The following is a 25,214-nucleotide window of genomic DNA, read 5'->3' on the forward strand; positions in this document are numbered from 1 at the left end:
CCACAGCTCACTTGCTCCAACAACTCACTGGCTCCCCCTGGAGCTCAGCTTCTGTACTGCAGGAAAGAGTATGAGCCTCGTCGTTCCCCAAAATCTCCACTTTTGCTTTCTTCTTCATCTCTTCTGTCTCTCTCACCTACTTGAACAAGAGCCGCCCAATTCTAAAAAGAAGATAGGTTGTTCACAGATGGTTCTCGGAGCATGATGTGTTGAGAGCAGTGATACCGTGCACTAGACCCCCGGGAACATTTCTCGGCACCTTTGTGTTTCTGATTCCATCTTATTCTCCCAACATGAATGTGACATAGAAAGTATAGTCACCATCAGTGTCGCTTTTAGAGACGGCTCCCTGGACCCAGGGTGGGTGGCCTTATTGAAACACAGAGGTAGCGAGCTACCATGTAGGGCTGCCATGGGTAGGATAAATTCATGGGGGTGTGATCAGTGTCCCCCTGCCTTGCCAGAGGGGAGCTCTTGTGTGGAGCAGTTGCACTCGTGTCACCGATCTCCCTGCCGCCTCTGGGGAGCTGCTGGACAGCAGGGGCAGCTGGGTTTGCCAGCCTGCGTGCTTGGAGGCCTGGCCATTGCCATCAAGAGCCGCTGCTAGTTGTAGGTCCTGACAATGACCATCTCTGGACCTCAGACCATTCTGATCACTGTAGTTCAGCAACTATGTACAAGCTTGTTCATCACTTTTTGAAAAAAAAAAAAATTCTGCTTAGGGAAAAGTTTTGTGTGACTACATCTACAATTCCAATAAAGCAAGCACCTATACATGCAGAAAATCAAGCAAAATGATCTTCATTCCTACTAATTTTGTAAAATACTGCTTCAGTAAGAAGAAAAGACCTATGCTGGAATACCAAGAGGAAACTGAGGGCCCATTGTAAAGATCTACATTCTGCAAGGGACAGTCTTTTCATCTCGCATTGGGATCGTGACATAAGATACAAAATTCCCAGTTAAAGATGAATTTCAGATATTTCTCAGATTTTTTTTTTAGTATAAGTATGCCCCATGAATCTGTTTTAGGATAAGTATGCCCCATGCAATATTTGGGACGTACTTACCCTGAAACATTCCTTGTTGTTCATCTGAAATTCAGATTTAACTGGGCTCCCTCTATTTTATTTCCAAATCCTGGTAACCCTGTCTCCAATTCATGCACTTAAGTTTCTCATTTCAGAGCAGGTAGTGAACTGTCTTATTTCTTACGACACCAAAGTGAAAAAGAGACAATGAGTGTCAGTGCTTCCCTACACAAGACTGTCATTGTCTTTTCTGAACATACATTTTTTACCCTTTTATTCTCAGAGACATACAAAACCAAAGCTGATGTTTGTTTTCAATGATAGTCACTTCCCCAGAACTTCATGGCATACTTTGAGAGTTGTTTTTTTTTTTTTTAATAAATAAAGTTATTTATTTATTTATTTGAGAGGAGGAGGAGGAGGAGAGAGAGAGAGAGTGCACCAACAGAGGGAGCCGTAGACTCCCTGCCAAGGCAAGGAGGCAGATGCAGGACTCTATTCCACAACCCTGGGATCATGACCTGAGCCAAAGGCAGGCGCTTGAACGATGGAGCCACCCAGGCGTCTCAAAAGTTTCCTGTCAAAACCCGAGTCGCATTGCCACTGTTCAAGAGCATTAGAATGTTTGCTAATATTGCAAGTGAGTAGCCATTTTCATCAAAGCCAACAGGCGTTTTGGCTGTGGCTGATTAAACGACTTCGCGAGCGTAGAGTGCTCAGAGCAGATCAGACACGCGGGAAGGACCAGAGCCGGTTCCTTCCAAGACAGCTCCCATGGCTGCTGCGGCTTCTGCAGCCACGCGGGTACCTGGGGCAACCCAGCTGCGAGTAACCAGGCCCCACACTTCACAGGGGCCCCAGCCCCTTGGCACCGTCACGCAGGGATGTCTTCATTTCCGGGTCATGAGCTCTGCCCCTGCGGGGTTCCTGATGGACCCCCGTCTCTGGGGCCTGATCGGGAAGGGGTGAGCTCTGCGTCTTTCAGCAGCCTGAATCCCCCGTGGAAAGGCTCACAGGGAAAGGGACGGGTTGAGGAAACTGTTCGAGCCACGCTTTCCTCTCTGCAGCCGGATGTCCCCCATGGTGAGCCTCAACCTCCTGCCCTGTTCTAGAATGCTCTAGAATTCCCGAGGGAAGTGAGGGAGTTGTGTTTCCTTTGTAAGAAGTTTCTCATTAAAACGAGTGACCTACAACCCAAGACCTATTACTTGCGTAAGGATGTGACCACATTCACCGGTCAAGTTCTCGGTTGCATCCCACTATGTGAAAGCAGCCGCGGACCAGGGAGCTTGAGTCACAGATTATCATTCACCTGCAGTTCTTTTCTTCCGAAGTAGGAAAAATATACAACCGATTTGGGGGGCATAGATGTGGAACGAAGCAGGCAGCTGAGAGAGAGGGAAGGTGGGGGGGGGTGGTCTCCGGTTACTCTCAGAACTTCTAACAGAGCTACACTCGGGCCTTCTCGTTGGCAGGTCTTTCTGGGGATTTCCTGCGCGCTGGGAGGTACTCCGCCCACACCGTCAACGGGGCCTGGTCAGCCTGGACATCGTGGTCCCAGTGTAGCCGCGACTGCAGCAGGGGCATTCGGAACCGGAAGCGTGTTTGCAACAACCCCGAGCCCAAGTACGGGGGCTTGCCGTGTCTGGGCCCATCCCTGGAATACCAGGAGTGCAACATTTTGCCCTGCCCAGGTGAGTGGATTGAGCCATCTGGGAAACATCTGGAAATTCAAGGGCCCTAGATGACCTTCTAATTTGGCGAGGTTTGCTCGACTTCCCTGGCTTTGTGCTTGAGATTAAACATGTGTAAAGTCACAGATTTTATTTTCTGCCTGCCTTGGTAAAGAGACGGCTATAACCTAGGCTGAGTTATATTCATTTATTTTTCCTGATTTTAAAGAAACTAAAACATTCTCATGAGCCCCCGGGAGGCTCCGGGGCCCTTGGCATCTTGCCTGATGGAGCCGTGGGCCCAGCGGTGCAGGCCTGGGGAGATGGGTTGTGTCCTCGAAGCTGGTGTCTGGCCTCCTCCCAAATGGATGGGCCCAGCCCTCCAGGGACTACCCTCCCTTCATACCACTGTGTCCTCCTCCAGGGTGACAGGTATCAAGAGTGACCCACTGGTGGCCCTCGTGTGCTCAGTCAGCAGGGCTCCCTTTTGTCCTGAGTTCCGCTCTCTAAACACACGCTCTTTTCTCCTGGAGGCGGACGGAGGCTGTGTTGTCTGGGTCTTCCTCCGGAGACATTTCATTCCATGGGTTCTGAAATGAGCACAGGGCTGGGAAATCAGCTTAAAGAGCATCTGTTTTCCTGGACAGGACGCTGCGTGCACACACAGTCCTGAGGCTGGCTGTCATCGTCAGCGCGCTAGCCCTCTCTTAACCCTGGGAGCAGCCCTCGCACCTGACTCACCCCCACCTGACCTTCCCATAACCAGAGGCTTCTTCATCGATGCCTCACGGCCACCCGAGCCCTGTCTAGGGCTCTGCACGTTGCCTCTGACTCTGCCCCGTGAAGGTTCCAGAACAGCAGGGACTTCCATGACGGTCCCACTCACTGTAGCGCCCCCAGCTCCCTGCACAGGCTGGCACACATGGGACAGCCATCAGCGATTGTTCACCGAAGGACAAGAGAACACGCACTGGGTTACTCGGTCTTCCTTCCTTCCTTCATTCAACTTTGTCAGCAAACGTTTTTGGCTCGCCCACCGGGCACCATTCATGGGGTTTGTGTGGACGCAGCGATGTGGTCCAGGTCAGAAAGAAACCTAGAATTCGTGAGGAGACATCCTGTGAATAATGTTGACCCAGGATGGTCACTGGCTGTTGGGCTGCTGAACACCAGCCAAGGACCCACTGAGCCAGAGCCATGGCAGCTACCTTGATCAGGCTGCCCCTGAGCTGGGTTCTGAGGACCAGATAGGAGTTGGCCAAATAGAGAAGGGAGGATAAGAATCCGGGGGGTGGGGTCATTCCAAACACCAGGTACAGTGTTTTTAAATGTACAGAAACCTGTGAGCATAGCATCTTTTTCAGTAGGTACAAATAACTTTTGGAGCTTCTTAAGCAAGGAACTGGCTTACAGCAGTGCCCAGTGAGTATTTGTTGGATGAGTGAATGGATGAGTAGATGGATAGATGGGTGGATGGGGGGGGGGTGATGGATGGATGGATGGATGGATGGGTGGGTGGTAGGTGTACAGGTGGATGGGTGGTGAGTGAATTGGTGGATGGATAGATAGGTGGAAAAATGGATAGATGAAGGATGGATGGATGGGCAGGTAAATGAGTGGTGATGGTTGGATTGGTGGAAGGATAGATGGGTACATGGTTGATGGATGGATGGATGAGTGGGTAGATGAGTGGTGATGGGTTGGATTGGTGGTTGGATAGACAGGTGCATGGATGATGGATGGATGGATGGGCGGGTAGATGAGTGGTGATGGGTTGGATTGGTGGATGGATAGATGAGTACATGGTTGATGGATGGATGGATGAGTGGGTAGATGAGTGGTGATGGGTTGGATTGGTGGTTGGATAGACAGGTGCATGGATGATGGATGGATGGATGGGCGGGTAGATGAGTGGTGATGGGTTGGATTGGTGGATGGATAGATGAGTACATGGTTGATGGATGGATGAGTGGGTAGATGAGTGGTGATGGTTGGATTGGTGGATGGATAGATGGGTACATGGTTGATGGATGGATGAGTGGGTAGATGAGTGGTGATGGGTTGGATTGGTAGATGGATAGATGGGTACATGGATGATGGATGGGGGGATGGGCAGGTAGATGAGTGGTGATGGTTGGATTGATGGATGGATAGACGGGTGCATGGATGGTGGATGACTTAGTGGGTGAATAGATAGGTGGATGGACAGACAGATGAAAGATGGATGGGTGATGGATGAATGGGTGGGAGGTTGACTAGATGATGGGTGGATGAATGGATGATGGATGGGTGGATGGATGATGGATGGGTGGGTGGTGGGTGAATTGGTGGGTGGATAGATAGTTGGATGGATGGATGAATAAATGTACATTAAACTGAAAATACTTATTTCTCAGCTTTGCAGCGGGGAGCCCAATAATACCCCTGATCCCATGGCTGCTACGCTCTCCCTAGGCTGACTCTGCCTGAATTTCTCCAGCCTCAGGAGACTCTTCCCTCCGACTGCTTGGCTCCCCCAGCCAAGTGATGCGGAGGGGCTGGGAAAGGTCACAGAACCAGTTCTTTCCCACAGCCCCAGCACGGAGAGTAGCATTCCTCCCTGGCACTGGGAGAGAGTTTAGTGGTGACATCATTAGATCAGGATCCATCTTATAAACTGAACGGGGAGGGCGACAAGGGAATGTCAGGATCCCTCCATCCACCCCCGCGTTCCCCAGGCTCCAGACCTACGTCCTCATCACTGTCAGCAGAACATGCAGACTCCTCCATGCTTGGAGGCCGCTTCGGGTCTTGAGTGCAAGACTCAGACCCATCTCAGAGACCCCCCGTTAACATGACCTGGTGGCTGTTTCTATTTGAGTTGATTTCATGGTCAAGCCAATATCGTGTATACGTAACCTTCATGTCTTGAAATAGTTCCATCCTCATTTCCTTTCCGAGAGCCAAGATTCCATAGAGGGTTGTGGAAATATTTAGAGTGGCCCCCGTCACTTTCCTCTCGGGAATGGGCAAGTTCAGGGGACTGAGTTGGATGAATTCTATCTTCTCTCCCACCTTCTAGAAAATTCCTAAATGCATGATAGAATGTAACTTGGCAAGGAGGGGTTGGAACCGTTCAGGGATGTGGGTGCTGAGCTGCTCTGCCAGTAATAGGGCTATTTTTACCTCATTTAGGACCTTTTCCTCCCTGTGAATTGACTCATTCTTAGTTCTGTTGGGTCCATAAAGAACAGTTACAAATGGGCACTGTATCTTATTTAAAAACCAGTTTTCTGCTTATGACTGGATTTGAAAATAAATCTGAGGTTAGATGAACATAAAATCTTTTAAATTAATCAATGAAATATTTGATCTCCAATCCCAATTTATATAGTAAACTGCTGTAAGGGTTTGAAGTCGAGATCCCATTGACATGATTCTTCTCCCCTTCGTGGGTTGATCTGGTCGTAACTTCGCCTACATAATTTTCCTCCAACATTGAGAAATAGTTTGGTCTTTCTTCACTCCTTTTTTTCAATCCATGTTTGTCTCATAACTAAAGATTCCAGACCTTGGCCTACAAAGGCGGAGACAAAGGTAGTTCTTTGTTTCTGAGCAATATTCAAGTTCAAGTCAGATTATATGTGCATATATGGGAGTCCTAAGTATGAGGGAGGAGGCAGACTGAGTGACAGTCTAATGGAGGGGCAGACTCCAAATGAAAACAATGCGTCAGGGCAGCTGCGTGTTCTGTAGAGAACGTGTTAGACATCCATGATGAGTCGAGAGGGCTCCGTGCCTTTCTCTTCGTGAAGTCCTTGAGTTTATGCTTTGTTTTGTAAACCGTAAGTGCCATAAAAGGATCCTAAGACTTAGGTTTTGTCCAGAAAGAGTGCCGAGGCTGCTTGGTGGCGGGGAGGGCAGCTGGTACAGGAAACTTCTGAGCCCAGAGCACGGCTGTCCTATAGTGGAGATCTGTGTGGCGAGGCCTCGGGACTCTGGGGAAACAGTGTCTTATACACCCACGTCCCAGAGGACTGGGAAGGCATGACTTCATGTCTCTGACAGCCCCCAGGATGCCTGACATTCAGACATTAATCATTTCATTCTGCTCTGCTCTTCAAGTTGCTAGTGATCATACTTTCTGGGGCCGTCATTCTAGTTTTACTGTGGTGGGTGGAGCAGTCAGCCGGAGCAAAGATTCTCATCCTCCTCTATCAAGTGTACCTAATCTGTGAATTTCATTTGATCAGTAATAATCCCCTTTAATTAATTGCCTTGATCCTTGCAGGAAACATGGATCTGAGTTTGGTGCGTGTGTCTGAGCTTTCTCTGAACTGGTCTCTCTGGGCCAGGAGGAGATGCCCGTTGGACCTGTAACGACATGATCGGATTTAGGCAAAACCCTAAATGGTGCCGGGTCCTGGGCTCAGGCTGCCAGTCCTGCCCCCCACGCATTGCCTCTGCGTCCTCACGCCTCTGTGCTTCCGTCCCGTATTTCTGGAACACGCCCCCGTGGTGGTGGTGAGACAAGTGAGCTGTTATTTCCACCAGTGCAGTTATCGTGTTAGTCCCGCATCATTCACGCGGTGGGCTAGGAGGCTTCGGTGCCTCGCATGGTGGCTGCGCTCGTTTTCTTTCCTTGGCTTCCAAGTTCCCGTTTCCCTCCCAAACTCGGCAGGCTCCCTGGCAGTGGAGGCAATGTCGTGAGGCTTCTCATACTCTGCACTTTCTATTTGGGAAATACTTCAGCCTTCCTCCTTCAGTATTCAGGATCATTTTTCATCCCATACAAAGTGCCATCCCCCTTGCATCAGAGTCTGTCTGTGCTCCGAGAGGAGGCGGCGATCTGTGATGGGAGCACAGCGTCCGGGGGCAGGAGGTGAGGAGTGGGGTCGAGCTGGTCTGGGGATGTCGGGCGATTACAGAACAGGGCCACTACCTGACGGAGTAAAGTGGCCGGAATTCTCCTCTGATTTCCCTTTGTACTGGAAGCATCTCTTTCCCCAGTTCTGAAAATATCCCTTAGGACAATGAAGTCGCAGTTGAAATTGATGCAGGTAGATACGATCTTAATGGTTTAAACTGGCAAGTGGGAGTGTTCTGGCAACTGGGTTCTGTTACACATGCGCCCTCAAATGTTCGCACTTTGAACAAGGACTACGTTCTGATGACTAACTAACAGCACTGTGCCAGGGGAATTTTTCGTGATACCAAGACAACAGTGGTGTATATGCGGTGGGTAGCACTGATCAGACTAGATGAGGTAACATTTGGACTATTAGTTGAAATGTGGATAGGAGTGAATACTATTTGAAATATCACAAGGTAGGTTCTAGACATCAGCTTACTGGCTTCCTAGTATGTGACTATTAGTGCTGCTTGATTATAAAATGATTATGAATGAGGGGCCCCTGTGCGGCTCAGCTGCTAAGCCTCTGCCTTTGGCCCAGATCATCATCCCAGGGTCCTGGGATCAAGCCCCATATTGGGCTCCCTGCTCGGCAGGAAGTCTGCTTCTCTCTCTCATAATCCACCTCCCTCTTGCTCTGTCTCTGTCAAATAAATAAATAAAATCTTTAAAAAGTAATAACAAAAAATTAAAAAATGATTATGAATGAAAAAAATTCAATCTTTATTTTGTTTTTAAGTTTTTTATTGTAAGAATATTGAACATGGGAGCCACCCTGTTAAAAAATATATATCTTTGATTTATTTATTTACTTGAGAGAGAGAGAGAGAGAGAGCAGGGGAAGGGGCAGAGGGAGAGGGAGAGAGAGAATCCCAAGCAGACTCCACGCTGAGCGCGGAGCCCAGCGAGGAGCTGGATCTCACGATCCCGAGATCATAACCTGAGAAAAACCAAGAGTCGGGTGCTCGACAGACTGAGCCACCCAAGGGCCCCTGTTCACAGATCTTTAAGTGCACAAGACGGGACTGTTCTCTATGGACACGGTATCGAACAGCACGGATGTGGGCTTTTGTGAACAACACTGCAACAGACATGCGAGTGCAGATCTTTTTTAATGTCTTGATTTCAATTCTTTTGGATATGTGCACCCAGAAGTGGCATTGCTGGATCGCACAGTAATTCTGGTTTTAATTTTTGGAGGGACCACAGTCGTGCTGTCCCTAATGGCCGCACTGCTGTGCATTTGCACCAGCAGTAGACAAGGGATCCGATTTCTCCAAATCCTCACCCACATTGTGACCTGTTGTTTTTCTTTTTGTAATCTCCGTCCTGGCCGGTGTGAGGTGATTTCTTCCTGTGGTTCTGAACTACACTGCATGGATAGTTAGTGATACTGAGCTTCGTTAAACATATCCGTTGGACACTGGTCAGCACGTCTATCATGAGATGCAAAAGTGAAGAACCCTCAGATCCCGTGGTTGGTTCCAAGTCCGGTTCTAGATGAGGCTCTAGAGCCTTCTGAGCTCCAGACGGTCTTGTACACATTCAGACACCCACGCTCTTTGACACCTGTTCCTCTAAGGCACTGTGATGTACGGGCGCCCTTCGGGGTGTACAAGCATGTGCGCCAGAGGCCAAGCTTCAGCCCAAGTTACCGACAGGGAAGCTGGCGGCAGGCGTCCCCCCAGTGAGAATAGATGTGGAAGGGATTTTTGAAACTTTTACAATTCTGTCTCCTTTTACTGGTACCACAGCCAGTGGCCGATCACTGACTGGTTCCCTCTTAACTTCCCGATCCACCTTATCGCCTACTAGGGAAAATGTAGAAACTTCTGAATCACAAAGTTCCCAGCTAGGTCAAAACTCACTTTAAAATTGGGTTCAAATGTTTCATTTCTGTTTTGTTTTTTACTTTTTTGGCAGATAAAAATATCATAAAAATGAAATTCCTGCCCGTGTTTATACCCATGCCTGTATCTAAAGGAAAATATTACTCCACAGAGATGCATTAAATCATGCTGCATGTATTAAAATACCAATGATGTGATTCTAACCAAAACAACCTTGAATGACTTTGGCATTGCTTCTCATGGATGGCTTCTGGTTTTTTGTTTGTTTGTTTGTTTGTTTTAAGATTTATTTATTTGTGAGAAGGAGAGTGGGAGAGCACAAACAGGGGGAGGGGCAGAGGGAGAGGCAGACTCCCCACTGGGAGTGGGGCTCATCCCAGGACCCTGAGATCATGACTTGAGTGGAAGGTAGGGCCTTAACCACGTGAATCACCCTGGTGCCCCATTCTGTTTTCTTATGTATGATATGGAGAAAACAAACTGAAATTATGCACATATGGTAACAGTGAGCCTCTCATTGGGTTTTGTTGTCGCTCGCTGTGGTGATGGCTCTTTGTGCCCACTGATGAGTCTCGTCGAGCTGACCAAGTCCTACAGCTCTCTCCTGGGACTCTGGAAAAAAAAAAAAATGGGCCCGGCTAGAAGAGGGTGCATCCTTCAGGACTTCGATAAATAGCGGGTGGGATATGACAGCACTGGAGACTGTGGGCAGTGCAGGGGGCCAGGTCAGCTGCATCAGCTAATGCCGGACGAGCATCGAGGTCCCACGTGCAGATGCGCCGCGGGTGCCCACGCTCAGGACGCCCGTGCGCAGGTGTCAGGGGCCCAGGCTGGGGCAAACGGGACACCTGTCCCGGGTTACTAGCAGTCATGGAACCAGTCATGCCTCGTGTCCACATTGTAAAACTTGCCTCCCTAATCATCCCCACGTCTGGCTGTGGATGTCAGGATTCGTGGCTTTGGTCCCTCCCAGAAACGCACGGCCAAGTCACCACGGTTTGCGCTCCGTTTGGTGGTTTGGCACCAGCGTCTCCAGAGCACCTATCCCAGTTCCTCCTGGAACCCATCAGATGTTCTAGATGCCCCAGTCATGGAGCCCATTGTAATCCAGGTAGGAAGGAAGCCCGTGACTGCCGCTGCTTATCCTTGGCTCTGGGTGGATGGTGCGATTAGCAAAGGTGAGAGCGAGCTAGCTGGCCTTCCCATGAATGGCCATGGAGCGTGGCTCGTGGTCCTTCCCCGACAACTGGGACTTTATATTACATCCCTAGCTCTCCTCGGCCATCTTCATGCTTGCCTGTTACGTGTTTGGATCTATTGCTCAGAAAAACAAGTAGGAGGAACTGAGGATGCAGAGAGCAGGGAGAAAGGAGCCCAGCTGGTTTATTCAGTAGGAGAGCCCAGACACCAGGGCTCACCCCCGTGCACGGTGCGCCCCGTGCTGTCCTGCAAGGCACGTTCTGTGCACCGCCGCATCCGATGGGTCAGCTCGAGATGTCACAAGTGCTGTGACTTTGTGTCCCTTCCCAGTGGACGGCGTCTGGTCTTGCTGGTCTCCCTGGTCAAAGTGCTCGGCGACGTGTGGCGGTGGGCACTACATGAGGACGCGCTCGTGCACAAACCCAGCCCCAGCCTACGGAGGGGACATCTGCCTGGGGCTGCACACGGAGGAGGCGCTGTGCAACACGCAGCCCTGCCCAGGTAAGCAGCCGACTCGGCTTAGCCCGCCCCTTCCCTCCCTTGATTTACAAGGGATGAAACTGATGAGACCCCGCAAGAGCACAAACTGAAAGAAGGGAACCCCCCAATCCCGCACTGTTATCCTTGAAGTGACACCATACCACCTTGCTCGACAGTAGAATAAATAGTTCTTGCCATGGTGTCACAGCTAGGAACAGATGCAGGTCATCCCAATGCATTTTTTTAATTAATTATTTTTATTAACATATAATGTATTACTTGCCCCAGGGGCACAGGTCTGTGAATCACCAGGCTTACGCATTTCGCAGCACTCACCATAGCACATACCCTCCCCAATGTCCATCACCCAGCCACCCTCTCCCTTCCCCACCCACCCCCAGCAATTCTCAGTTTTTTTGTGAGATTAAGAGGCTCTTATAGTTTGTCTCCCTCCCAATCCCATCGTGTTTCATTTTTTCCTTCCCAATGCACTTTTAAAAGGTTTAACCTGGTAATGGGATCTGAAAATCAGGCTGAAGAACAAGGAGAGCCCTTGTGAAGGACTTGGCCTCCGGTCCAGGGGCTCCAGGGAGGGAGGTGGGGAACCCAAGTTCAGAAGCTGGCTAACACAGGTGCCCAGTGGGGACACTGCAGTAGTGTCCTCGTCCAGTAATCTGCTTTGTCCTGACATATGGGGGCTGCTTGGAATGGAAATGAGACACCCTCTTCTGAGTCTAACTTTGACGTTGAAACATCCACACTTTTAATTTTTTAACTTGCTCCTGCGGATTTTTCTGGAAGGTTCCATTTATATTGAAAAGTGCCTAGAAACCAGATTCTCACGGTCATCCCCAAGCCTGGTACTGTACACGTTTTTAAGGAAAAACATCACTTCTTCCAGTGGATCCAGGCACATGTTGAATTTCCAGAGTTCCCCTGTAACACAAAGACGGTACAGAAATTTGAGAAAAACAAAAAAGCATACTGCATTAAAAAAAAAAACATTTTTAATTTGTTCAGTATTTCCAAATAATATTGAGAGCACATTTTTTTGACGTCCTTACTTAAAATATGACTGTTGTTTTCTTTTCAAACATCTGTAAAACTGGGTGAATTTCACGAATCAGAGCGAATTTTCCACTTGAGAGTGAAGTGACCTTAGATCACTTAGCTTTGGGCCTTAACCTCAGACTCGTGTGCTGATCTTGGGCACAGAGGCAACAATACACCTGGGAATAAAAGGACTTCTACCTCATGTACAGCCTGACATTGGTGTATTGACTGCAGAATTGTTTTTTGCAACAGAAGGAAAGGTTCTTGTAGGAGCTCGAAATCCCTCTCAGCAACCAGGGTTCTCGCATTCATGCAGCATCATTTCTCTTGCCTGAGCTCGGCGGCCTGTAGGAATTTTGGCAGGAGAGCGTTTGAGGGCTCCTCTTCACAGAGGAGCATTGCCCTGTGGGAAACAGGGTCTGCACTGAAGATTTCTCTTCTGTGACCACTGACCGTCTCTGCACAGCTGGACCTCATGAATTAGCATGTCGGGTGTCCAATTACAATGGCTTTAAAACACTAAAATAACATGGATTTTAGAAAAGCACATTGTTTTTGATCGAAAGTCTCCAAGTTCCTTTATTCATGCCCATGTGTACTTGATTTACTGGAGAGCTCAGAGGGTACATGCCCGTCTTCCTTATACACAGACTCATTACAAATGTAATGTGAAAACTTAGAGTCATGCATGTGATCTATGGTGCTTTCAGGTGGGTTGATCTCAGGGAGCATCATTGTCACATGTCCCCTCTTCCGGTCATTGCAGAGAGCTGGTCGGAGTGGTCAGACTGGTCTGAGTGCGATGCATCTGGAATCCAGGTCCGAACCCGCCAGTGCATCCTTCTGTTCCCTGTGGGCAGCCAGTGTTCTGGAAACACCACCGAGAGCCGGCCGTGTGGCTTTGATTCCAACTACATCCCAGGTACGGGCAGAGAAGCTTGTCAGTGTGGACCAAATCATTTCCATCATTAGAGAGGAAATGAGTCCTAGGTGGGGGTTTTATCTGTCCTTGGAGGTCTTGTTTGGTGAAACAGAGATGATTCTCTCAACCCTTGTGGTTTCAAGGTAATTAGGCCATAGATTTACAGATAACTGTGGGTTTGGGCTTGCATTTGGGCCATGAGTCTTAACAACTTTTTTTCTAACACAGTATCTCCTACAATTTACTGACTATAACACAGTGAGATGATTTTGCTCAAAGAATCAAAATAGATTATCTTGTTATTTTGACATTAGGTTAAATGCCTTTGCAGTGCTGTGTGCGTGTGTTTGTACAGAATAAAAAGGCCAATCAATTCTTTATGCAACTTTGGTTTACTTGGGAAGATGGAAACCTCCCGTGGGTCTCGTCTTGGAGAAGAGACTGGCTGGCCCTTGGGCTGTGGACTTTTCCATGTGAAATCAGTGTTCATTTACTGATGATCGCCAGTCATCTGTCATGTGCAGGCATGGTGTTAGGCACTTCCAGGGCATTTTGTGTATGTCCACTGTGGATGTTAGGGCGGTGATGTAGACCGAAGCAGAGACCAACGTCCTAAAAGGTAATAACAGGTAATCACCTTGTTTTCTTCCACTTACAGAAAAGGTAACCATATTTTAGAGAGAATTATTAGCTTGAGTCTTATAAGCCACCTCCATCATGTATGGTATAGAACTACAAGTATTTACCGTGTTGTTTTCCTTTTTGACTGTAGACATATCGCTATTTCTTGTTACCCACCGAAAAAATCAGTACAGGAGAGAATAACAGCTCAGGTTCCCCGAAATGGTGTTTGATCCTTCTGGGCTAAACTGGTTCCAGGATCTGTTCTCTTGTTGGCATTTTACTTGGGTATTTAATGTGTGTCATGGCAAAAAGCACGAGTGGGTGCTGAATGGGAGATTCATTTATTCTGGCAATTTCCTTGGAGCTCTGGTGGATTGGTCCCCTCTGCAGGGAGTCTGAGGATACTGGCTTTGCTCAGAGGCAGCAACACCCAGGCCAACACTGGGATCTACAACTGGCAAAATATATGGTAACAGAAAATCTGCACATACTCTGGCCTTTATTTTGAAACTAGTGCCCTGGTTTCAACCCAAAGGACCGTAACCTTTTCTTTCCGTGAGAATGAATCTTGCTCCTTCCCAATCCAGATGACCTTGACCAAATACAGCTCAGGTTGCTTAAAACAAGGAAACATAGGACTATTTTAAACAAGTAATCAGGCTTTTGGAACTTTGACTCACATAAAACATGAAATCATTAGACAATCTGTAAATGAACCAGTGATGTGCTCTTTCTTCCCAACACCCTTTACACATTGTGATTAATTCTTTTTTTTTTTTTTTTTTCCAGAAGTATCTGTGGCGAGATCCAGTAGCGTAGAAGAGAAACGATGTGGGGGTAAGCCACTGTTTTTAACTAATTTTTAATTGATTTCTGGTATTTTCCCATCATTTCTCTGCCCATATGTCTTACACGATGTTTGGCCCAAGAAGAACAGATGGGAGAAGCCCTTGATCCAGACACGTTATGCTTTGTAGTATGATTGCGAGCCGTCAGTGTTTGACATCTGGATCGCTGGTTCCCAGGTGTGGTATCCGCCAGCACCAGCAGCAGCCCCGTGGTGGGGCGGCAGGAGTGCGCATTCTCGGGCCCTGCCTCCCCCTGCAGGGTCAGAACCTCTCCGCGTGGGGCCCAGGTCCCTGTGGCTTCCTAAGCTCCTCACGTGATTTCGGCGGAAGCTATTAAGCTTTACGAACGAACGATCTTGATATCAGCTGTAGTTAAATTTCTCATGGGTAAAACTCAGTTCAAGCATTTTCTGCATATTTATAGTTCAAATACGTGGCATCCAGCCTTGATAAAGCCTTCAGACGGCTGCAGTGACAACACGGTGAGGAGGCAGATGGTGAAGAACTACATCTCTAGAGGCAGTTTTTAAACTTTCTGCAAACTTGAATGACAAAACTCACATTCCCTGGTTCCAGCTCATGCTAAATTTGGACTTGACTGTCTGTGTTTACCTTGCCTGGGCGGGAGGGGCTGACTGTCCGCCGGTCAATACCATCCTCTGTCCGCCTCTGGTAGTCAGAGCCAATATTCACACCAAGACCACAGAATCTTCCATGTGTCCGCTGACCTGGGAATACCATTCCTACCATCATCCAGTCCACGGGGGGAGTCGCAGAAGCTCTGGTCTTCATGTTCAAATGGAATCCGGAGCTCTGTGAGTGTGTTTTAGGAATGTACTTACTGCTGTTAACTACGTGAATTAAGAACTCACTATCTATTGCATTCTGTCTATTTAGTGAGCTGTTAATCTAACTAACTAATCTTTGTGGCGCACCCACTCCGTGAGCTCTGCGAGGGGCACTGAGATAACCATGGGGACACAAATAGCCCTAGCCCTTCTGGAACCAGCAGTCGTATCGTAAAAGACCCCGGTGCCTGGGACGTGCTGTGTCTGGTATCTGACCTACATTGGTTCAGTGAGCTCACAGACCGGCAGTCACTGACTTGGGATCCAGCTAGAAGATGAATAGACTCTAGTTCCCATAAAAAATAATCATAGCCATAAGGGTCCCTTAATATTTTTAGATCAGTCACTCCACACCACTGTATCAAATGGCAAGAAGTGTCCTATTTGATCCTCACAAAGGATGTTCATGTAGGTTCCACGGCCCACAGTTCTTTAACATAAAACCTTTGGAAATACAGAAGGGTTTTAGAATTCAGTGGTTTTCAGATTTCAGATGGGTCCTAGGGGGCGTATGATGTCTGTTAGGTAACGCTCTGCAGTGCTCAGGTCCACATTCTGTAACTAGTCTCTTTCGTGATGCTTCGTGACGTGTGGGCCAAGTAAAGATGCTAATGCTTCTCCTGCAGTTCTAGTTAGTTCTGCAGCAAGAGGGTCGGGTCGGGTCATGCTTTGCTGCCGGGTGAGTGATCAAAAATCCGTTCCAGAGATTTTGGTTTTGGAAATTGCAGCCGTGCCCTGTCATCTGCATAAAGGTCAAGAAGAGCGAGATGAAGCCGCTGGCAGAAGTCGGCACAGGTTGTCAGCAGTAGAGCCAGAGTCGGGATCCAGGCAGTGGGATCTGAGTAGAAGCTTTAAGGCCAGAGCAGCACAGGAGAAGGACGCTGGCAGTGGGTATCTGGAAGGATTGTGTCTGGAGGACTGGTGCCACAGCAGCCCTGGTCAGAAGACAGTTTTGGACATCACCCAGGGCCCAGGGATGCCTCCTGCCCTCGGAAGCAGTGTAGGTCCAAAGTGAAGCAGAGTTTTTAAGGGGTGCCCCTGTCCTATGTGAGGTCAAGACATAACTTGGTCTGCTGATATCCCTGCAGAGTTGACTGCCCCCCCCCCCAGAGATTCAAAAACCACTTTCCCCATGCAACCCCCTCTGGGTTAAGATACAGGAGACTTTCAAGGGCCTTGAGCACCTGGAAGAACATGGTTCAAAGTCCATTCCCATCCTAAAATGCTGATTCTGTGTGTCTGAGTCAGATGGGCTGATTGGCTACCCAACCCCAAGTCATGCCTTGACATGATTAAGTCATAGGCACATTCCTCATTTTGTAGTATTCGCAACTGAAATTCTTAGATCTCCAGCTGCTAACATTGACGTATCGGGTTAAGCAAGATCTGACTGTAGGGCTGGTGGGTAAGAAGAATCACCTAGCGAAATGTTTTGGGATGTTTAGGAAGACAACACAGATGTCTTTTGTTGTTTCCATTTGAAGAGAAATCAACCAGATTTTGTAAAGGAAATCATCCAGTAGAGCCAAGTGGGTAGCTGGTTTCTAGTCCAGCTTTCCTGACCAAAACAATAGGGAAAAAAAGCATGTTCAAAGCAAAGAGCCACACTAAGCAAATTCAAAAGAGATTTAATAGACACTGTTTTTCCCTATGCAGAAAAATGTAGGCCTATGGAAATTTTTCGATTTAGCTATTTTTAGTTTCATGAGACACCGAGTCTATATAATCCTCATAAAGATGTCAGTTGGCTCCAGCCTCCCCGGGCACCTGCACACATGATTCATCGGCGGATGACAAAGTATCCGCATATGGCGAGCACCATACATCTCCGCACGTTATAATCAAATGCTATCAGTGACGCAGAAAGCACTCTTCTCGGTAGGTGGCGTTGACCCTGGGGAGTCAGAGTGGCTGGAGTATAAAACGATGACAGCGCGTGTGACATCGGCTCTCGCGTGCCTTGAGCACAGTTTCTGTGTTCTAGTGGACACCTCTGGGGGTGGCTGGTGGGCTGCCCCCCGGGTGCTTGGTCCAACCCGTCCAGGTGGGGGGCTGTCCAGCTCTGGAGGCTTCCGACAAAATCCGGAAAGGTCAGAGATTCGTGAATTACTTCCGTTTTGTTAGACCAGGGACCAGAGAATCAAGAAGTGAGAAACAGGTGGAGGTGGGGGAGGTGATGCTTGTGGAATATTCTAGTAACGTCCGGCTGGATGATCCAGGGCCTGGAGCCGCCGACTTGGACACCTGCGTCAGGAATGGGGGAGGGAGGGTTGCCGTTTCCAGTGAGCCCCGCCTCCGTGCATGCTGGCCGCTCACCTGGGGAGGCAGCTCTGTCTCTCAGGGGTCCCAGGAACGCGGCATCCGGGAGTAGCAAAGGGACACAGCATAGAGGTGTCACGGTGTGGGGACAGTGAGGGTGCCCTCCCTCTGCTGCCGAGTCAGGCATGAGCCAGGGTAGTTGTGGCACAAACACCCTGAGGCCTAGATCAAGGGACAAACTTGCAGGCCTTCTTCCCCTGAGGGCCTGGCGACCTCTGTGGGACTCTGTGGTTTGCCTGGTGTCCGCAGTGTGCCTCGCAGGCATTTCCAATGGTTCTGTTTGGGTGCAGGATGGACCGACAGATCAGGGAAGAGCATGGGTGACACTGCGCCCCCTGGTGGTGTGTGGAGGGGACGGCATGGTGGGAAAGCCCGTCTGGGATGTCCTGTGCAGGGACAAGGCCAGTAACCCAAAGGCGACAGGTTAGCCACCTGGCGCCAACAGAGTAGACAAAGTAAGGTCATGTTCTGCTTCACCTGATTTTCACTAGGCCCAGCTTCATGAGAATTGCCCAGATGTTGTCTTTATTCCATGAAAGAAAGGCTTAAAACCTTCATTGTATGGCGTTCTATCACACATGATGAACATTTATTTTTCTACATGGTTGTTTCACAGACATTGCAAGGTCTTTGTTATGTGACCTTGGCGTCCCTCAAGCCAGTCCCATATTATAGACATAAATCCGTGTCCGCTCATTTTTTTCAACATCTTTTATTCATAACTCAAGGAAAATAACCCAAAGATCCTATTAAATAGAAAAAAAAATATGTAAAAGAGGATTGTTTCATAACCATTAAAATATCATATTTTATTCCTTTGGCACAAATCATTTATTTCTTTGGCATAAACCATATTTTTATAAAGTCTCCAAAACACAGTAATTGTGAACAGTATTTGGAAGCCGTAAATGCGTTCTCACCTTGTTCCCATAGGCTGTAGGCAGGGATGTTCCGCCTGTTAAAGAGCATGGAAAAAGTGTTCTCTAGGAACCCCCTAGACCAGAGATCATACTGCACTTGAAACAGATAAGCAGGATTGTACAATCCTTTAAAGAAAAAAGATGCTTCTGCCAGTGTACGAAGGGGATCTCCAAGAGACTAGTTGTAGATCGTAAGCGCCTTCACTTAAAATACGCTGTGCTCCCTGTGGGGGAGTGTGTGGGTGGCCATGACATTTCCAAGGAAGGTCGTGGGCCTTTTATTTTTGTCTCGCTCTTTTCATCCAAGTGCATTGCACTGTCGAGTGGCGTGTTCTTTTCCAAAGTGCGTCACTTTCGGTGCTGTCTTCCCAGAGTTCAACATGTTCCACATGATCGCCGTGGGGCTGAGCAGCTCCATCCTGGGCTGCCTCCTTACGCTGCTCGTCTACACCTACTGCCAGCGCTACCAGCAGCAGTCCCACGACGCCACCGTCATCCACCCTGTCGCTCCCGCCCCTCTCAACACCAGCATAACCAACCACATCAACAAACTGGACAAGTACGACTCGGTGGAAGCCATCAAGGTAAGGGAGTGGCAGACAGAGGCGCAAGGAAGCGGCCTGGGGGGGTCGGCCAAGCTCGGGGGTGGTGGCTTGGGTGAAAGTCTGGGGAGCAAGGTAACAGGTGCCCCCCATGACGAGCTGCCATCTTAGCGTTGCTTCGCCTGCAAAGAAGATGGCGCCTTCTGTGGGGAAGTGGATTAAAAATAGGACTTGGAGACAACAGCGGATGAAATTCTGGAAGATACTGGGTCATTAGCCAATGTCCAGGTCTGCCTCCAACGTGCTTTCCATGTCCAAAGAGAGCTCTTGCTGAAAGGAAGAGCTCCAGCCTGAGGACCTGTACGCACGTGACAGTAGTCACGAGAACCAGGGTGGGGCGAGCCGATATCCGGGTTCACGGCAGGGACCACCAGGATGGCATCCTGAGAAAAATCGTTACATTATTAGAAAAACTGTCTTCAAATGAGTTTTACACATAATGAAGTTTCTTCAGCTTCGCACGCTGTGTGACTGGTGTGGGACAAAGTGTTCTGTTAAGTTTTCTCAATGGGTGATGAATTCAGTGTTCGCCCAGAAACAGAGTCGATGGCCAGTCTCCTCGTTCTGAGGAAGAAGGAGTGGAAAGGGCCTCAGCTCTGGAGCAGGCAGACCTGAGTCCAGGAGCCACCAGCTGTGTAAACATGAAGCCACTTACTCACGCTCACGGAGCCTCTGTTTTCTCCTCATAAATTGGAGATCATGAGAAGCAGATGAAATAGTTACACCAAATGCCTTGAGTAGTGCCTGGCAAAGTCAGTGTGGCTTTTGCCTGAGGCGTTGTGCGTCAGGGTGTAGAATACAGGTTAGTTAATTCTTTGAACCTCGGTCTCTTCATCTTTAAAATGGGTATAGCAATGTGACTGTCAGATCCCTGTGGTGAGGCTTAAATGGGATAAGATGCGGGAGTCGGGGGTGTAGCTGGAAGGACATCCGGGCTCTTAACTTCGTCGCGTGTGTCCTGCCACCCACGTGAATGAAGGAAGTTCCCATTTTGATATTCCTCTTAAATTGGTGGGACCCCTAAACCTTCTCAGGGAGCGTTTTTCTGCTCTCTCTACTATGATGGTTTCCTTTGAAATTCGATTTCCTTCCCATGTGGGAATATGGAACGTCTTCAGCCCTTACGCCTTCACGTGCTTGGAAAGTCTTAACATGCTGGGGGCCACAATGTCCTCATTTCCCTCCTGCCATGAGGCCCTTTCCCTGCCACTGGGACAGTGACAGGGCCAACCCCAGGCCTTGCTTACACCAGGATCCAGAGCCCATCAGCACCTGATGCTAATCCTGTGCTCGGGCCAGGGAATGAAGGAAGACACCAATAACACGCCCCCACACCCTCACAGCAGTGAGCTCTCGGAGTATAAGGAGGAACACAGGCTCCTTTTATGAGCAAGAACCTTTCAAACAAGACTTCAGAATCCAAGAGTGGGGCTCCTCGAGATGTGATGCCAACCTATGAGCTTGTGTGTTACTTCAAGTGTCTCAAGATAATTGAGCTGGTCTTCGATCTCACTTGAGATCCAGGAGCCACCCAGATACTAAGAAATGTCACTGCTCTGAGGGCAGAGGGCTCTGAGGGCACTGATGATTGCCTAGTCTCTAATGATCCTTCTGGAACTTTCTTCCGATACCTTGCCCAGACCAGTCCTGGACAGTTGGCCTCTGCCAACTAACCTACATTCTCTGTCAGTCCTTTATTTAATAGTCACCCTCAACCTGGCAGAGTTTGTATTTTGAAAGTGTAGGTTGCTTTAAAGACTTCATAAGGAAGGGCATCCGTGTCAGAAGTGGCTACAGTAGCCTGTGTTGGGGGGCCATAGCTGGCCCCCCAATTACATGCATATTATGGCCTGCTAAATGAGAAGGTACGGGCCACACAGGGATCAGCAGGCAGCCCCCTCAGCACCCCAGCTCCCCCTTTTGGGGAAGGGGAAACCCCAGGCTTGTTTTGGCTGGAGGCAGTCTCCCTGCACTCACTCAAAGGAAGTCAGGCCCCAGGGATTACGATTTACCCATCCCAGGGAGCCCGGGGAAGCAGTCCTCCATCCCTGGTCAGCAGTGAGCAGGAGACAGGCACCTGTTGCTTATAAGGTGGCTATGAGGCTCAACTCTTAAGTGGTTATTTTATTTTTTATTTTCTTAATTAATTAATTAACTAATTAATTAATGCGTGCATGAGTGGGGGGGAGGGGAGAGGCAGAGGGAGAGGGCGAGACTCTCAGGCAGACTCCCCACTAGTCCAGCTCGCAACCCTGAGATCATGACCTGAACCAAAATCAAAAGTCGGTCACTAAAGCGACCGAGCCACCCAAATGGCCCTCTAAGTGTTTGTTTTAAAAGGGGTCCCAGGACAGCTATTCTTAACATCCTGAGGGACCTCCGTCCTGTTTTCCAGAGTGGCTGCACCAGCTGGCATTCCCACCGATCGTGTAAGAGCGTTCCCCTTTCTCCTCGCCCTCGCCAACACTTCTTGTCTCCTGTCTTGTTGATTTTGGCCGTGCTGACTGGTGGCGGGAGGGGAGGTGGGTGGGGGGCTGGGTAACTGGGGGATGGGCAGTGAGGAGAGCATGTGATGTGATGAGCCTTGGGCATTACACGCATCAGATGAGTCACTGAACACTACATCTGAAGCTAGAAATGTACTGTATGTTGGCTAACTGAATTTAAATTAAAATTATAAATAAAAAAAAAAGTGCCCCAGGAAAAGCAAAACAGGCACTTACAGTGAAACCACTAAGCAGGGGTCCTTAGCTAAAAGTGCAGACGCTGCTGGGTCTGAGTCCCCCTGTCAGGCTGCAGAGCCCCCAGGTGGCCGCTTGGAGGGGGGCTGCTTTCTCGTCACATGCTCACCTGCTGACATCCGTAGAAAATGGAGAGAAATCAGGGCATTTGAAATCCCATGCATTTACTTAAATAAGCTCCTTCGAAATCTCTTATTAATGTACCTGTCTGGGATCATCAGAAAGCTGCTTAAATCGTACTCCGTCCCGTAACATTCAGAGTGTCTGTTGATTCGAAATCACGGGAGTTTTAGGTTTGTGGAAGGTTTCGATTTCTCAAGATCTATTTGTCAAAACTTGCCAACCTCATTCTGGTCATGAGGCGGGTCCTCGGGAAGTCAAATGAGGTGAGGAAGCAAGTAAGTGGGAAATCACGTCTCGAACAACGGAGCCTCAGACGGGACTTCAAGTTCAACGTAATCATCCCCTTGTTATGTTCTCTGTCTGAAATACTGCTTGTAGAGTGTTCTTAAATTTCTCTCTCTCTCTCTTTTTTATTATTTTACTTTTTACAGGCATTTAACAAAAACAACTTGATCCTAGAGGAAAGAAACAAGTACTTTAACCCGCATCTCACTGGGAAGACCTATTCGAATGCCTACTTTACAGATCTCAATAACTACGATGAGTACTGATAGCTGTTCTATTTCTGGCTTCTCGTAATCCCCCGTTCCTCAAGGCCTGTGCTCCATGACTGCCCATGTTTCCAAGACTTCAGAGATGAAGTTTGGATACATTTCAAGTGCATTTCAAGCCACGCGTGTCCCATTGCTGCCCAAAGCAGACATCCCGAAAAGCAACAAAAATCTAGATATGATGTCGTGAAAATCTGGTCTAAATGCTTGATCATTGTCAAATGAGCCATGGCGTGAAGTTTTGTTTATAGTTTTTTTTTTTTTTTTATTGCCGTTTGGTCCATTTTTCTAACAAGTCTGTTGTTTTCTCGCGCTTTTTAATAAATGTACCACCCACATAGGAAGGAGTCTTTAGAAATAGGAATGTCGTCCTGTTCTTGAGCATAAATCTTCATGATGTTTTAATTCAAGAAAATAGACACTTCGGACGAGAGTGCCCCTCCCACCACAACGAGTGTTCGGTCCGTAGTATTTGGTAAAATGAGGGCTAGGAATGTGGCTGTATAGTTACTCACCACGGCTCTCCCATCTTCCCAACCTGGATAATTCTGTGGAATCCTCGGAAGCAACTTGTGTGTTTGGACTTGGAACGGTTCTCACCTGGGCAAGGGCAGGGACTCACCCTGGCTCGTGTCTGCGGAGGTGACGATGGTATGAGGTGTGACGCGCTCATCCCTCCCTTAGTCTTGATGCGGTTCCGGTGTCACCCCTGGTGGAGCTGAGCGTAAAGACCAGAGGCTCAGACATGATGAAGGGTCCAGCCTTCCGAGTGATGCTGCAGGGCTCACCGCCATATTCTCGCTTCTGGATTTCCTAGCATTCCAGGGAGCTGCTTGTCACGTGGTGGGCCCGGAAGCCCACCTGTCCGGTCCTGGAGAGCCATCTGTAAAACCACCACTCGCTCACCATGTGGATAGCCTCCTCATCCTCTCCGTCCCTGCAAGGAAAGATCATGAACATCCATGACACTAATGAGGGAAGGTATTAAAAAATACTTTGAAATATAATTGAAACCAGCTTTTTAAAAATTTTTCCATGTTATAGAAAGGATCAAAGGAACTGACCTTTAAGGAGAGGCAACTTTGTATTTTCTGTGTGCTACAGAACTAGTGTGTGGCCATCAGCCCTTTCCCAGAGCATTACTGATGAGTGAAGCTGGCTTTCTGCAGCCCATCAATGTACATATCGATGTAAGCCCCAAGTACCCAGCTGTCATTTGCTGCCTCCGGGTCAGGTGAGGAGGACGCATTTAGTTCTGGTGCCTTGTGTTTCTGTCTCTCTCAGTGCTGCCCTCTCCTCCGCCCCTTCCCACTTCTCCCTGCACAGAGGCAACCACATTTCAAGATGTACCTTGAGAGAGCAGGGAAGTAAGGTTTTCAGTGATCCCTGCGGTTCTGAGCATTGATCACCGCTAAGCATTTCAGAGTGTTATACTACTACTCATAGAAGTCCCTGGAAAGGAAAAAAAAAAAAAAAAGCAGGAGAAATTACTCATAAACAACTGATACAGTTGGTTGAATAATTTCCGAAAGACTAGAACTGTTCATCTGACACCCCCACACCCCCGGGCGTGGTGATGACGACCGACGTGGACAGTCAATCAGGTTCTTACCGCACGGTGAACCTTCAGATCCGTGGACACCACAGCACGGGCAGTGAGGTGCACAGGCTTCTTAGCACCCATGCTTTTATCCTATCCAGTTTAAAGACACAGTTTTGGAGCGTGTTGGGGAAAATCCCACATTTAGTCATGAGTATTGTTGTATTGAAAATATTCTCCTACAGCCAGATTTTCACAAGCTATTCTACTAAAATTCCAATTTAAACGACGGGGGTCTCTGGGAGTTTGGAGAGAGGACACCAGAGTGGCGTTCTGGATCTTTCCAATGGGGCGTCCATGTTGTCTGTCCCGTGCGGCTTCTCCACTGTGTGGGACCGCTCTGCTTGGACAGGGAGAGCCGAAGTCCATACTGAGGAGGTGAAGTTCCTCCAGATGGTTTCCCCGTTGTTCCTCAGCTAGATTTGCACCGGATGCTCCAACTTGGGCTTCACTTTCCTTTAAGAAAAATGTCCTCACTGCGAAGCACATTGTAGCTGCTTTGGAATCCCTCCCCTCCAGTATTTTCTAAGCTTAAAAGGTCATTTTCTCTCCCCTGGGAAAGGGAATACTAATATTTTGAGAAAACATCGCTGGGCCTGACTGGAAATGCTTCCTAAGTCCACGCTGGGCTCCAGTCCGGCTCCTGCAGTGACGGGGGCGGCGCCCTCTCTCCACGCCGAGTTTTCGTGTTGCGGATTATACGTCCTGGGACTTGTCACCGCAGAAAAATGCTCTCGTATTCATCCTCTGAAACTCTACTCAAAGGAAGTTGACTCTGGCTTCGCTCGCTCGCTCTCTCCCTCTCATTCTCATTTCACAGAACTTCAATTGGTCAAAAATAATGTTAACTATATTCTAAGTATTTTAAGCAGCTACGGAGTAACTTCGGCTTTTCCATCCTGCTGTGGCTGTTGCTCACAGCTGTGCGCCTCCCCGCC

At 48.6% G+C, this 25,214-nt stretch overlaps 1 protein-coding gene across 1 annotated transcript in view; it reads left to right on the plus strand.

Annotated features, from left to right (window-relative positions):
- The window catches only part of SEMA5A (semaphorin 5A), a 464,615-nt gene extending 440,478 nt beyond the window's left edge, over positions 1 to 24,137 (plus strand). Inside the window, exons 19-24 of the mRNA XM_080804210.1 lie at positions 2,507 to 2,725; positions 10,976 to 11,146; positions 12,945 to 13,100; positions 14,514 to 14,561; positions 19,032 to 19,243; positions 22,557 to 24,137. Coding sequence (XP_080660336.1) covers positions 2,507 to 2,725; positions 10,976 to 11,146; positions 12,945 to 13,100; positions 14,514 to 14,561; positions 19,032 to 19,243; positions 22,557 to 22,676 — 926 coding nt within the window. The 3' untranslated portion in view covers positions 22,677 to 24,137. The remainder of the gene's footprint in view (positions 1 to 2,506; positions 2,726 to 10,975; positions 11,147 to 12,944; positions 13,101 to 14,513; positions 14,562 to 19,031; positions 19,244 to 22,556) is intronic.
- The last annotated feature ends 1,077 nt before the right edge of the window (positions 24,138 to 25,214 follow it).

Source organism: Martes martes (assembly GCF_963455335.1).
Source record: "Martes martes genome assembly, chromosome: 5".
Taxonomy (NCBI): Eukaryota; Metazoa; Chordata; class Mammalia; order Carnivora; family Mustelidae; genus Martes; species Martes martes.